The 12,329-nt window shown below is 39.5% G+C and overlaps 1 protein-coding gene across 2 annotated transcripts in view; it reads right to left on the reverse strand.

Annotated features, from left to right (window-relative positions):
* slc12a1 (solute carrier family 12 member 1) overlaps positions 1–1,817 on the reverse strand; it is a 32,744-nt gene extending 30,927 nt beyond the window's left edge. For both annotated transcript variants that reach the window (XM_072464812.1, XM_072464811.1), the window contains exon 1: positions 1,473–1,817. In XM_072464812.1, coding sequence (XP_072320913.1) covers positions 1,473–1,715 — 243 coding nt within the window. In that variant the 5' untranslated portion in view covers positions 1,716–1,817. The remainder of the gene's footprint in view (positions 1–1,472) is intronic.
* Between the last annotated feature and the right edge of the window lie 10,512 nt (positions 1,818–12,329).

Genomic DNA, 12,329 nt, shown 5'->3' on the forward strand with positions numbered 1-12,329 from the left:
CGACCTCTCGTCTTTTGTAACAAACAGCTTTATCAGGGCCCAATAAAATGCTTTAAATCTCCCATATCAACTGTGCACGTAGACAAACAACATGCTAGTGCTAGTGATAATTAGCTGTATTTGTCCGAGCCGAGAACGAGGTCGAATAATTAAACACCAATAAACTTTTATTGATTCTGGGTAAATAACAATGCAGGCAGGATTACATGAGTCACGGTTGTCCCGGAGTACAAAGCTCAGCAACAATAAAATGCCAAAAACATAACCTGATCTTTATAGTTCTATTTTGGGACGAATGGTTTTGTTTATGATGTCAACAGCGCACAGATTGCAAATGATGGCACACGTTATCAAAGTAATTAAAGTTTGTGTAATAGTATATGGTATTCTCTAAGGCACAAAGAGGTTTAGATTTTGGAGTCGATGCACACACAGGCCTCGGGTGACAAAATGCTTTCACAGACATATAATAGATTAGAGTTAAGGCGTATCTACCCATAATAGGCACAATAGGTAAAAAAATCCTCCAGCTACGGTGGTCCTGACCAAGCTGAGGTCAAGATCTGGAGATGGGTCCCCACAGGTTGCCGGGCGACCTTGAAGGATGGGTCTCTTATTGTTGGTCTATGAAAGCATCTTGTAAAGTGCACAGAAAGTATATGTATATATTTGAGGAAAGTATCTCTGCTCCTGTGACTCATAAAGCAATAGTGCATTTGGAAGTGAACAGTGGCAGTCTTGCACAAGGTGATCCGAAGGACGTTCAGAGCAATAATAACCGTTTGTTACAAGACCATAAATCACAACGCTCAGTCCTGCTTTGGTTCAGTCTTAGTCTCAGTTACTCTATGTCCTGGTTTGATCCCAGAGAAGTCCTGGGTCCATGTTCGGCTTTAATCCTGGGTCAGTCCAAGTTAGACCAAGATTGGGTTCTGGTTAAAACATAGACTAGTTTAATCCCTGCCCTCTCAAAGACCCGTGTCCTAGTTTATGCCCACTTCAGTCTCCCAATTTTCTCCTGGTTTGATCCTTGAGAACTCCTAATTCTGTCTCAGTCCTGCTTTAGTCCAGGTCCATAGATGGTTCTGCTTCCAATCTGGACCTGGTTTGTTCCTTGCCTTGAAGTCCCATTGACCTAGACCTAGATTAACCATATATTGTTGAGTTGTTTTTTCATTGCCTCGCTGAAGTCCTACTTTCCTACAATATTTGTTGATCCCAATATTGTCCTGGTTTGGTGCTTGTGGAGTCCTGACTTATGTCCTGATTCAGTCCGAGGAAAGACCAGGTTTTGGTTCTGGTTTAAATGTTGACCTGGTTTATTCTCTGCTGAGGTCTGAAAATCGTCCATAAATTAGTCCTGGTTTCATTTTATTAAATACAGGGACTTCAAATCACCAAAGCCACACAAAGTCACAACATTAGCATTCAGACATGTCAATCGAAACATTTAATAACCAAAATGCTCTTACCTTAACCTGAAAGACGTCGTGCAGCTCCTGCAGTGAAGGCCGCACCTGCCTGTGTCCGCTCACACTGCCCGCGTTCCTGTAGAAGTCGATGTTTGGCACCCGGTCCAGAGTATCGTGGCCAAACGCGCTCACCACCGAGGGCCGGACTGTGCGCACTGGCTCCTCGTAATTCGGGGGCTCGTCCAGTGTTGGATCATAGGCAGCGTTAACATGCTCCCCGCCGTTTGACTTGCGTCTCTCCATTGGAAATACTTAGAACGCTTCAACAAATAATGGTCTTCAGTCTTGAGACATCCAGTGCTTTGAGTAAGGTTATTGATTTCAAGTTTAGGCCTGGCTTGCTCTTCTTGGCCTACCTTTATACTCTCCATCACAGGGTTGTACTTTGCATATATTTAAACCGCCCATTGGCTAAAAGAGTGGACCAACCCTTCGAAAAGTGAACCAGGGGTGTCACACACGTCCTTGCTCCATCCTCTGGGACACAAAGGCATTGCTTAACGATTAACCGGGCCATAAACTCCACAGCTTAGAGATAAAGGCGTTCATTGCCTTTAGTGGAGGAGAATTGACCACTAATATTGCTGAAGTGAAGTGCAGGCACATGTTGTCCTGTGAGTGGTTTATGGGACCGTAGGATTTCCTCAGAGTTCTCGGCCTTTGCGATGAATCATGGAAGATCCCACTGCACTGGTCAGACTGGAAAAGTTTCGAGGTTAAATGGTCTAAAGTGGATAACTAGTGACTAAAGTAAACTATTCTATTGTCTTTTTCCTTCTGGGATTAGCCAAACAAATGTGCTGTCTGGTGTCTTACATTGATTGGCCCTTTAATTTAGGTCTACAAACATTAGCGCTGTACCTGAAGCTCTCCATCTGTCTGGAAAAGGCACACCGGCTTGTTTACTTCAATAAATGTGCAATCACTATGTTTAGAGCAGGCCTGAGATAATGCCTTATCAAAATAAAACATTTACATTACTGCAGTGTAAAATTAATAATATTCTTAATAAAAAGTTGATAGAAGAATGAATAGTAGAATGCAACATGTTTTGTTCTGAAAATAAGGACAAAGAGGTCAATATACAAAGCTTGTTTTGTATATTGACATTAGCAGGAAAAGATGGCAACAACAGAATTCTATCTTAAGGACGTTGGTTATGCAAAGCTTTAACAGCAAAGTAGATAAAGTTGAGCATTGTGCAGGTGCAATAGGGCCATTTTAAAGGACTCATATTATGCTAAATAGATCTTAAGAGTTTTTAACCGTGGTTTACCTTCTCGTTTACCCTCTAAAAGTTTTATTTAGTGCTTTCCATGCGTATTTGAGTATTTTTTATTGTCCCACTCAAGACGACATTGCTCCAAAAATATCTGTTTTAGCCGAAATACATGACCAAGCACACTTAATATGTTCTGCAATAAAAAAATAAAAAAAATTAAACGGTAATATACTTAGGATTCAGGAGCAATTGTGCAGCCATTTAAGCACTTTGTTGTTGTTTTTTAAATCCACTGCTTGCTACTGACGTGTTTCTTTTAGTAAGCTGTTTTGGTTGATTTAAAATGTAAAAATATAAATGACAAAATACATATACTACTAAAATCATCCTATAACTAATACTGGATGTACCTTGAGTCCAGAATAAAAGTAGAATGAATGAATGAATAAAAGAGATAAAACGCATAACTATCAAGCATAATCCTTTAAATTCTTTATGTTTATATGATTATCACTTTCACTTCAAGTTGTTTTCTAAAGTGTATGCATACTTTTTCGACACATTTTCTAAGGTTGCAGTGATCAAATAGCATACTGACGCACCTAACTCAACACTTTCATCATGACTATACAATCACGGTACATAAAGTCAGAACAACTGCTTTGTGACCGAGGCCCTTCAGCTTTCAGCCGCTTCAATCGTGAGGAAAATGAGAGTTAATGTGGCACCATGAGTTACAGAAACAGCCCAGAGGCAGCGCGGCGCGGCACTTGACTTCCGAAGCGCCTCTAAACGGGCTCTTAGCAGGCAAACTTCTTCATTACAGCGCTGCTCTGTGATTTATGTGAAGCGCAGGACTTCAGCTTGACCTTGGATTAGGAAAAACACACAGAGACGTGTTTTTAGGGCGCAGTTTAAGATTTCACAACGACCAGAACATTTAGGCCATGTTCACTTAGAGATGTCATAATCCTATACTGCAGTGTTTCCAAATGAGGCAAGAGTAAAAACTATTGTTTTTATGTGTGGATCTACTAAAGATTAGCCAACAACATGAGCTTTATGAGCGTTTGGCCAGAGCAGTCATAGTAATAGTTCTTCGCATGTTCGTGCGTCAAACTCTGTTAAAGAAAAACTTGTTATACAACGGCAAAGCTTTGGAAGGAAACATTATGTGCTCCCCAAACACCAGATGTTTTTCTCTATATGACAATAGTGCAATATTCAAAAACAGAGTTGACTACAGTTCAAATTGAAGCAATAAACTCACATATACAGTACAATTTAACTGACTGAGGATGCATTTTAGTTTGGAGATGCAAAGGCAATAGCAATCCATTAAGCGTCATTATTTAAGTGGTCCCAGGCTATGTTTCACAGCAAAAGCAGTAAAATATAGTATTTATGCTTTTTGGGTTTTGTGTATTTTACAACTATTAAATAAGTTAGACAGGTTTTTAGGATTTTCTAATTTTGACTTTATTTGGGGTATTTATTCCTGTTGTACGTATAAATTATAGTTTTACACCAATCGAGTGGCTATTTGTGGAGAAAACATTGAAAAATTGGAAGTAAATGACAGTAAGTGACATCATACTATGGATGATGCATGATTTACACAAAGAAACAACTTTTTTGACTTACTTAACATTAAGTTGACAAAATAAAGGCGCTAATTTTCATTCGTCAAATAAAAACATTTTTATACTTTTTTGTTACATTCAACATATATTTATCTTAACTGCATTTTAGTGAGTGGTCCGACCTGTCAGAGGCACTTTAGAGCGGTGTTACCTGCTTTTCAAAGAGTGAAAGATTCATGTTCCTTCTTATAAGTTTTTGAGCAAAAATGAGTTAGCTAAGGCAGGTGTTTGATTTTTTCCCACAAAGAACTGAGTTTACAATGTCCTTGAATGGTCACTGAGGGCCTAACTTTCACATTCATTCAATGGGGCAATAAACTTTACACTGTGTTTTTTAACCTTTTTTTTTGAGTGGCTGCAGATTTTTTTGTTGAAAGATGCCGCGACACATCATTAAACTTTATCGAAGAGACTGTTATCAAACTAAATATTCTTGCTGTCACTATGTCTGGTGCTTTATTCAATAATGGTCATTTTGTGCCTTTTTTATTTCATAAATTTGCTCAGGGCACTCCAAAACGTCACTTTAGTCACAGTAAATAAGTACGTGAATTAGTTAACTACATTTTTCTTCAAGGCACTGGTGGAAAATCAAGGTAATACTCAATATAAAGATAACTCTGTGCCACTTCACAGTGCTCAAAATGTATACAGGTCTATACTATTGAGCTGCAGAGAGATCTAAAGGTGCATATGGCCCTAACATTATGCACATAAGTGCAGTCTAATTAATGTCCACCCGGCCCGAGGGAGGCGGCGTAATCCCCCTCACCATTGATCAGACCAGCCTTTGCTCCGAGTTAATGTAAAAACATGATTAAGTGGAAAGTGCAGAGTGCAGCAGATGGAATTTCTGATACTTTTAAATGAGTGTGTGAGTAAACCCTATAGCTCTAACAGAAGGCCAGCTCATTATGTCAGAGCAGAGGGATCTGTCACTGCATGTAAACATAAAGTGTGTTTGCAGAGTTAAGCAGGAGGAGGCAGTCAAACCAGAGCGCCACAGCCATTGCAGCTAATATTTCATTTTGATTTGTGCTTAGCTTATAATATAAAGCAATGTTTGGAAAGGCGCGTTGGAATGGGCATGTCAAAAACTGTCTGATTAGCAAACGTTAGATTTATTTTAGATTATTTTAGAGCCATTAAAGAAAATACATACAACTAATAATCATTTTACTACATGAAAAGTGAAAGTTCTTTTCTTGGGCCAAACCTATTTTTGCTTACTTATGGCATGCATGAAATAGTTAACGTAAAAGAGTCGAATTGTGCTTTAATTTTGGGTAGTTAGTCTTGAACTCTAACGTAGATCAACGTGGATCTAAGTAGATCATCATTTCTTATTTTGTTCTACATACACTGCAATATTAATTTAAAATGACTTAGTAATATAAATCATTGATATGTTTTACTTTTATTATCCATTGTTTCATGCTGCTCCATATCGCAGAAGCAAGTTTGTAGTTTGTACATCTTGTTCACCATTATTAAACAAAGGCAATTCTGATTCTGAGCTCCATTGACTTCCTGTTAAAAATGTCTGATCTGATAAGCTCCGCCTCTTCACGACATTTCACTGTAACAAGCAGCAGATTTAAAATTTGTATGTTTTTTATGTTTTTATTGTTGAAAAATTGCGATGTAACATTTCAGAAGTCTATGTATCACCCGGAGTTTTAATCATTTCAATTAATCATAAATAAGTTGTGAACGGGGATAGAGGATAGGTGAAAACAGGTCTTTTCCTGAGCACTCAGCAGTAGGAGACTTGAGGATTACTCAATCAATTAGGAAACACTGTTGCAAAAAGCTCGTTACGCCACCTGATTATCTCCATGAAGATGTTATTGCTTTGCTTGGAAAGTTCCATATTGCATTCGATGCACCCATCTCCAGCACTTTGAATTGAATAATTGAAAACAAGAGTTTAGGTTTTATTTAACATATGGATTGGGATTTCTTGTTTGAAAGTGTCATTTTTTAAAATTTATTTCATAAAGCAAAATCAATCGTACTTTAATGAGTAAACTTTGAGCTATTTGAGCTGTATGGATATTGACTTTAAATACTTGCTGGTAAATGCAACAAAACAATCTGTCGGGGCTGTTTACAGACAATAGAATTTATGTTTTTATTCTGCAAATACCAAACCGTGAGCGCAGCTGTTCTCAACACGTCACTGAACAATCGCAGCTGTTTGTTCGACTAATGGATTTGGAGGGGCCGTGTCAAAGAAATGAAGTCCGCAGCATTTAACTGGAAAATTCTAAGAAGTATAATTTATGCATAAATAATATCAAGAATTGGGCGAGAAACGATTTAATACTGATCATTACCAAGTCGATGATTAAACTTAATAGCGCTCAGTTACTGAACATTAATTCCTGTCACTTAATCATTGTCAGATCCACAGCAGCCAGTTCTCTGGGTTTGAAATATAGTTCAGATCAACAAAGTCCTGGTTTAGACCTGGTTTAGCTGCCCAGCCCTTGACCTATTAGACTCATTAGGAAGTCTAGATATAATTTTTGTTACATGTTTTTAAAAGTAGTGGTTGGTTATCATTTTTTTCTGTCGGTAAATATCTTACTGTGGCTTTGCTTTATTTTAGTAGCAGTATGACTTCATTCGTTTGTGTTTTTTGACTATGCATTAATAATCAATGGTAATATTTCTACAATAAGTTCATAATGATTTGTGTGTCTCTTTAAACAGTGTGGACAGATATGCCATTGTACTGTGGCTCTTATCAGGACGAATCAAGGACGAAGCCCATTGAGTCCGAAGACCGCGGTAATAAAACTGATGATGGATTATTAGTTAAGCAAAAGTCCAACATTTAGCTGACTCACGACTAAGTGCTGCGAGAAGATTATTAATTCAACATTTTTCAAATAATTAAAGGGAGGTATTCAACATCTTTACCATGACAAATGAAAACATTTAAATCTTGACTGATAAGGACAGTGTTGGAAGAAGTACACAATCGTCACTTAAGTAAAGGTACAGATGGATTAAAAAAATACGTACTTACGTAAAGGTATCACGTGAGACTATCTACGTATGTGAAAATACTGAAGTATAAATACAAGTCAAATGTCAAACCATAAAGAAACGTATACTTTTCAGTCCAGTCATGAATGTCAAAGGTACAGATACTTGCTCTAAAATCTTGTGACGTACAAGTAAAAAGTATCCTCTGTAAGTACTGCACAAATACCAAAAAATTGCAAGTTTTTTCTTTTTATTTTACTTTGTCACTTTCCACATGCTCTGAGTGAGTGACAGGCGGATTCAGCCAATCAAAGTGAAGTGCAAACAGAGACCGTTTCCTACAGGTTTTATAAAGCTAATTGTATGAGATGATGCTAGTACTACTCTTATTATGCACATTTTTATACTTTTGTACCATTGTTCCCGAACCATGCTAATGTGAAATTGAGAAACTATTTTACCATTATATACGTATTGAAATAATTACTACCGATAATGAGAAAAGGTTCGTGTTAATCTGTTCGCCTGCGCGGTTTTAACAGCGAGGTTTTGTCTTTGTCTGTGATCAAAGACGAAGTGGGTTCTGATGAAACCAAAGACGGGCAGAGAAGAAAAGGCTTAGTCAGCTTTAAAACAACACTGCTGTGGATTCAGGGCTTTACACGATCAGACCTTAAGCCCACGCGCAATAATTTTAATGTTCAAATTCGGGGTTGACTTGAAGGTTTTTGAGTAAGCAAAAGTTTCATTTTTTAACAATCAGATGATATTGTTGTAATCTGTCAGAAATGTGCTTTAAGTTGTAGCTTTTTCGTTGTTTTTTGATGTTTTGCCTCCATCTTAAATACAACACCGACTTCCAAAATGACACAGCAAGGGCATCGTCAATAAAGTATGAGTTTAAAAAAATGGTGCAATGACTATTCTCTCACTGACAGCTTAAGTGAGCCTGGCGCCACATTTACAGTGTGTTCTGCTCACGACAGATCCTGCTTATGCTGCCTTGAGCATTATAGTTTTGTACACTTCTTCTTCTGCACACGTCAAAACAATGTAGGGAAACGTGGCAGTTTGTGGACAGCATGGACCGTGATATTTAGTCTGTGGTGGATGGACTGAAAACTCTTTTGATGCAACGTTACAATGTCCCTAAACACGCACGGCCGATCCTTCCATTCTTAAAAGTATTATTTGTCATGCTAATTTATTGTTCAGGTGATTTATGTGTTGTGCACTCTGTAACTTTTTGAGTAGGATCCGCTACCTGCTGCAGTGGTTTGTCTGGAATGTCATGAAAGCATGGCATGAAACCAGTCTATCTTGCTCATTCTATTGCAGTGTTTTATTAGGCCCGAGCCCCAGCAGGGCGGAGGGCCTATTGCTCCCGCAACGCTGCCGAAGGCAGCGTTGCAACTGCCTGACCAAACATGCGGGCGCAGCCCGCATGTTTGGTACCCCGTCGCCCCTGGCAAGTACAGTGAACTAGCCCATGCCGAAGGCATGGATCATGCATACTTACTCCTGCTATGACAGAAAAAGTCAACAATGAGTGAATGGGCGTAGCCCATTCACTCATTGTTTACAACAGCAGCGCGAAGCGCTGCATTCCTCCAAAAACCCTCCTGGCATCGTCCCGTACGCGAGAGTCCATGCCGCAGGCATGGGCCATGCTTGTATCTGCTCAAATCAATGGAAGTCTATGGGGAGTGGGCGGGGCATCCCGACGGAATAGGGAGTGACGAGCGCGTAAGCGCTCGTAATGATGATTCCACCCCATGGCGGCATCGGGAAGGCTTAGAGCTTTCAAACGATGTATAATTTGTTGTTATAGTGGAAACGGCTATATTGTTTTTGCTAAAAATATTATTATTTTTATTATTTTTCTTGTTCTTCTGCTTTTTGAGCTCTAATTTGACCCCCTGAACATGCTCAAAAACTCACCAAACTTTACCCAAAATTGGCGAAAAATTTTGTTTTTTCTGGGCCATTTTTTTTTTCGTTAAAAAATGGCGCGACAGCGCCACCGACAAAAGTCAAAATACATTGCGCCTATGGGAGACGCCCCGAGGTCAACTTTGTCGTAGAGCTACGAAATTCGGAACACGCATTCCTCTTGTGAGGACAAAAAACAAATATTATTGTGGCCACGCCCCCAGAATTACCCTATGCCCGCCATCTTCCTTTGAAAATGAAAACACGCTGTGTTAGCCATTTTGTTCACGAACTCCTCCTAGGGCGTTTTGCCCACCGACTTCAAAATCGGCGCTCGCCTCTGGACAAGTGGGGCATCTAAAGTTATCCAATTTTTTGAGATACCTTTTACAGTCTGTGTGCGGCGCAGCCGCAAAGTTGGACAACTTATTTTGGGATATTGCAGATCTAAAAATTGTTCCCATTTGATCAAAACAAGTCCGATTAGGACCAAATTTGAATCAGTTGTTCAACTTTCTAGTTTGGACCAGTTTATGATGACAAAATTGAAATGGGCGCGATAGCGCCCCCTACAGAGTGACCTTTAAATTAACATTGAAGGTCAAAAATTAGTTTTACCAAAATTTTCTAAACTTTACCCAAAATTCTATTTTGGCGTCGCGATCAAAAAAGCCAATCAGACAAATGCCTTAATTTTTACGGCGTAGTCGTAGCGATGACATAAACCTCCCATGTTATCCCTATGGGAAAACCGCTAAATCTCTCGAATATCCACATTTTTATGTTTTACACTTTAACGAAGTCCTCCTAGTGCGTTTTGCCCACCGACCTCAAAATCGGTGTACGTCCTCTAGACAAGTGGGGCATCTAAAGTTATCCAAATTTTAAGGATAACTTTTACGGTCTCTGTGCGACGGAGCCGCAAACGTTTCCCAGAATTCTGACTATTTGGCCTTCAGAGTGGCCTATAAACAATAGAGTTTTTCCAAATGACATGATATTTTGCACAAAATTCTAATTTGCCATCCTGATCATAAAAGTATGAGAGACAAAGTCATATTTTGTACAGCGTAACCGTAGCCATGACAGAAATATCCCATGTTATCCTTATGGGAAAATCGCGAAATCCCTCAAATCACCACATTTTTACGCTTCACACTTTAACAAACTCCTCCTAGGGCGATTGTCCGATCAAACTCATATTTGGGGAAAATCATCTACACAAGCGGGGCATCAAAAGTTATCCATATTTTGATTCTAAGTGCTACGGTCTCTGTGTGGCGGACCCGCAAATATATGTCACAAATGGGAAAAACGCCAAATCCTTGAAATGTTCACATTTATGCTTCACACTTTAATGAAGTCCTCTGTGGGCAATAGCTCGATCAAGCTCATATTTGGGGAAAATAATCTACACAAGCGGAGCATCAAAAGTTATCCATATTTTTATTCCAAGTGTCACGGTCTCTGTGCGCTGGAGCTGCACATTTGACCGACATTTGTGTTCATTTGCACTGGTTAAGCACAGCATTGTACATGTCCAATGTGTCGCTGTCTTAGTTCTTAGACAATTGCGTTAGCGCCATCTCTGTAAAATGCAGAGAGCAGAGTCGGAAGGCCGGCGACCCGCGAGGGCCGTTGGATGCCGCTTGCGGCTTTAATTATTATTCTTCTTTCTTCTGCTCTTTGAGCTCTAATTTGACCCCCTGAACATGCTCAAAAACTCACCAAACTTTGCCCAAAATTCAGAATCGGCGAAAAATTAGATTTTTTCTGCGCCATTTTTTTTTTCGTCAAAAAATGGCGCGACAGCGCCACCGACAAAAGTAAAAATACATTGCGCCTATGGGAGACGCCCCGGGGTCAACTTTGCCGTAGAGCTACGAAATTCGGGACACGCATTCCTCTCTTGAGGACAATTTTTTTTTTTTATTGTGGCCACGCCCCCAGACTTACCCTATGCCCGCCATCTTTCTTTGAAAATGAAAAAAAAGCTGAGTTAGCCATTTTGTTCACGTCAAACTTTGACGAACTCCTCCTAGGGCGTTTTGCCCACCAACTTCAAAATCGGCGTACGTCCTCTGGACAAGTGGGGCATCTAAAGTTATCCAAATTTTTGGGATACCTTTTACGGTCTACGTGCGACGCAGCCACAAAATTGGACAACTTATTTTGGGATAATGCTAATCTAAAAATTGCTCCCATTTGATCAAAACGAGTCCGATTTGGACCAAATTTGAATCAGTTGTTAAACTATCCAGTTTGGACCAGTTTATGATGACAAAATTGAAATGGGCCTGATAGCGCCCCCTACAGAGTGACCTTTGAATTAACATTGAAGGTCAAAAATTTGTTTTACCAAAATGTTCTAAACTTTACCCAAAATTCTATTTGGCCATCCCGATCAAAAAACCCAATGAGACAAATGCCTTAATTTTTACGGCGTAGTCGTAGCGATGACAGAAACCTCCCATGTTATCCCTATGGGAAAACCGCAAAATCTCTCAAATTACCACATTTTTATGTTTCACACTTTAACGAACTCCTCCTAGTGCGTTTTGCCCACCAACCTCAAAATCGGTGTACGTCCTCTAGACAAGTGGGGCATCTAAAGTTATCCAAATTTGAAGGATTACTTTTACGGTCTCTGTGCGACGGAGCCGCAAACGTTTCCCAGAATTCTGACTATTTGGCCTTCAGAGTGGCCTATAAACAATTGAGTTTTTCCAAATGACATGATATTTTGAACAACATTCTAATTTGCCATCCTGATCATAAAAGTATGAGAGCCAAAGTCATATTTTGTACGGCGTAACCGTAGCGATGACAGAAATATCCCATGTTATCCTTATGGGAAAATCGCAGAATCGCTCAAATCACAACATTTTTACGCTTCACACTTTAATGAACTCCTCCTAGGGCGATTGTCCGATCAAGTTCATATTTGGAGAATATCATCTACACAAGCGGGGCATCAAAACTTGTCCATATTTTGATTCTAAGTGCTACGGTCTCTGTGTGGCGGACCCGCAAATATATGTCAGAAATGGGAAAACAGCGAAA

The sequence above is a fragment of the Eucyclogobius newberryi genome, unplaced genomic scaffold, assembly GCF_026437365.1.
Source record: "Eucyclogobius newberryi isolate DKJ021-1_F unplaced genomic scaffold, fEucNew1.0.hap1 SCAF_5, whole genome shotgun sequence".
Classification (NCBI taxonomy): Eukaryota; Metazoa; Chordata; class Actinopteri; order Gobiiformes; family Gobiidae; genus Eucyclogobius; species Eucyclogobius newberryi.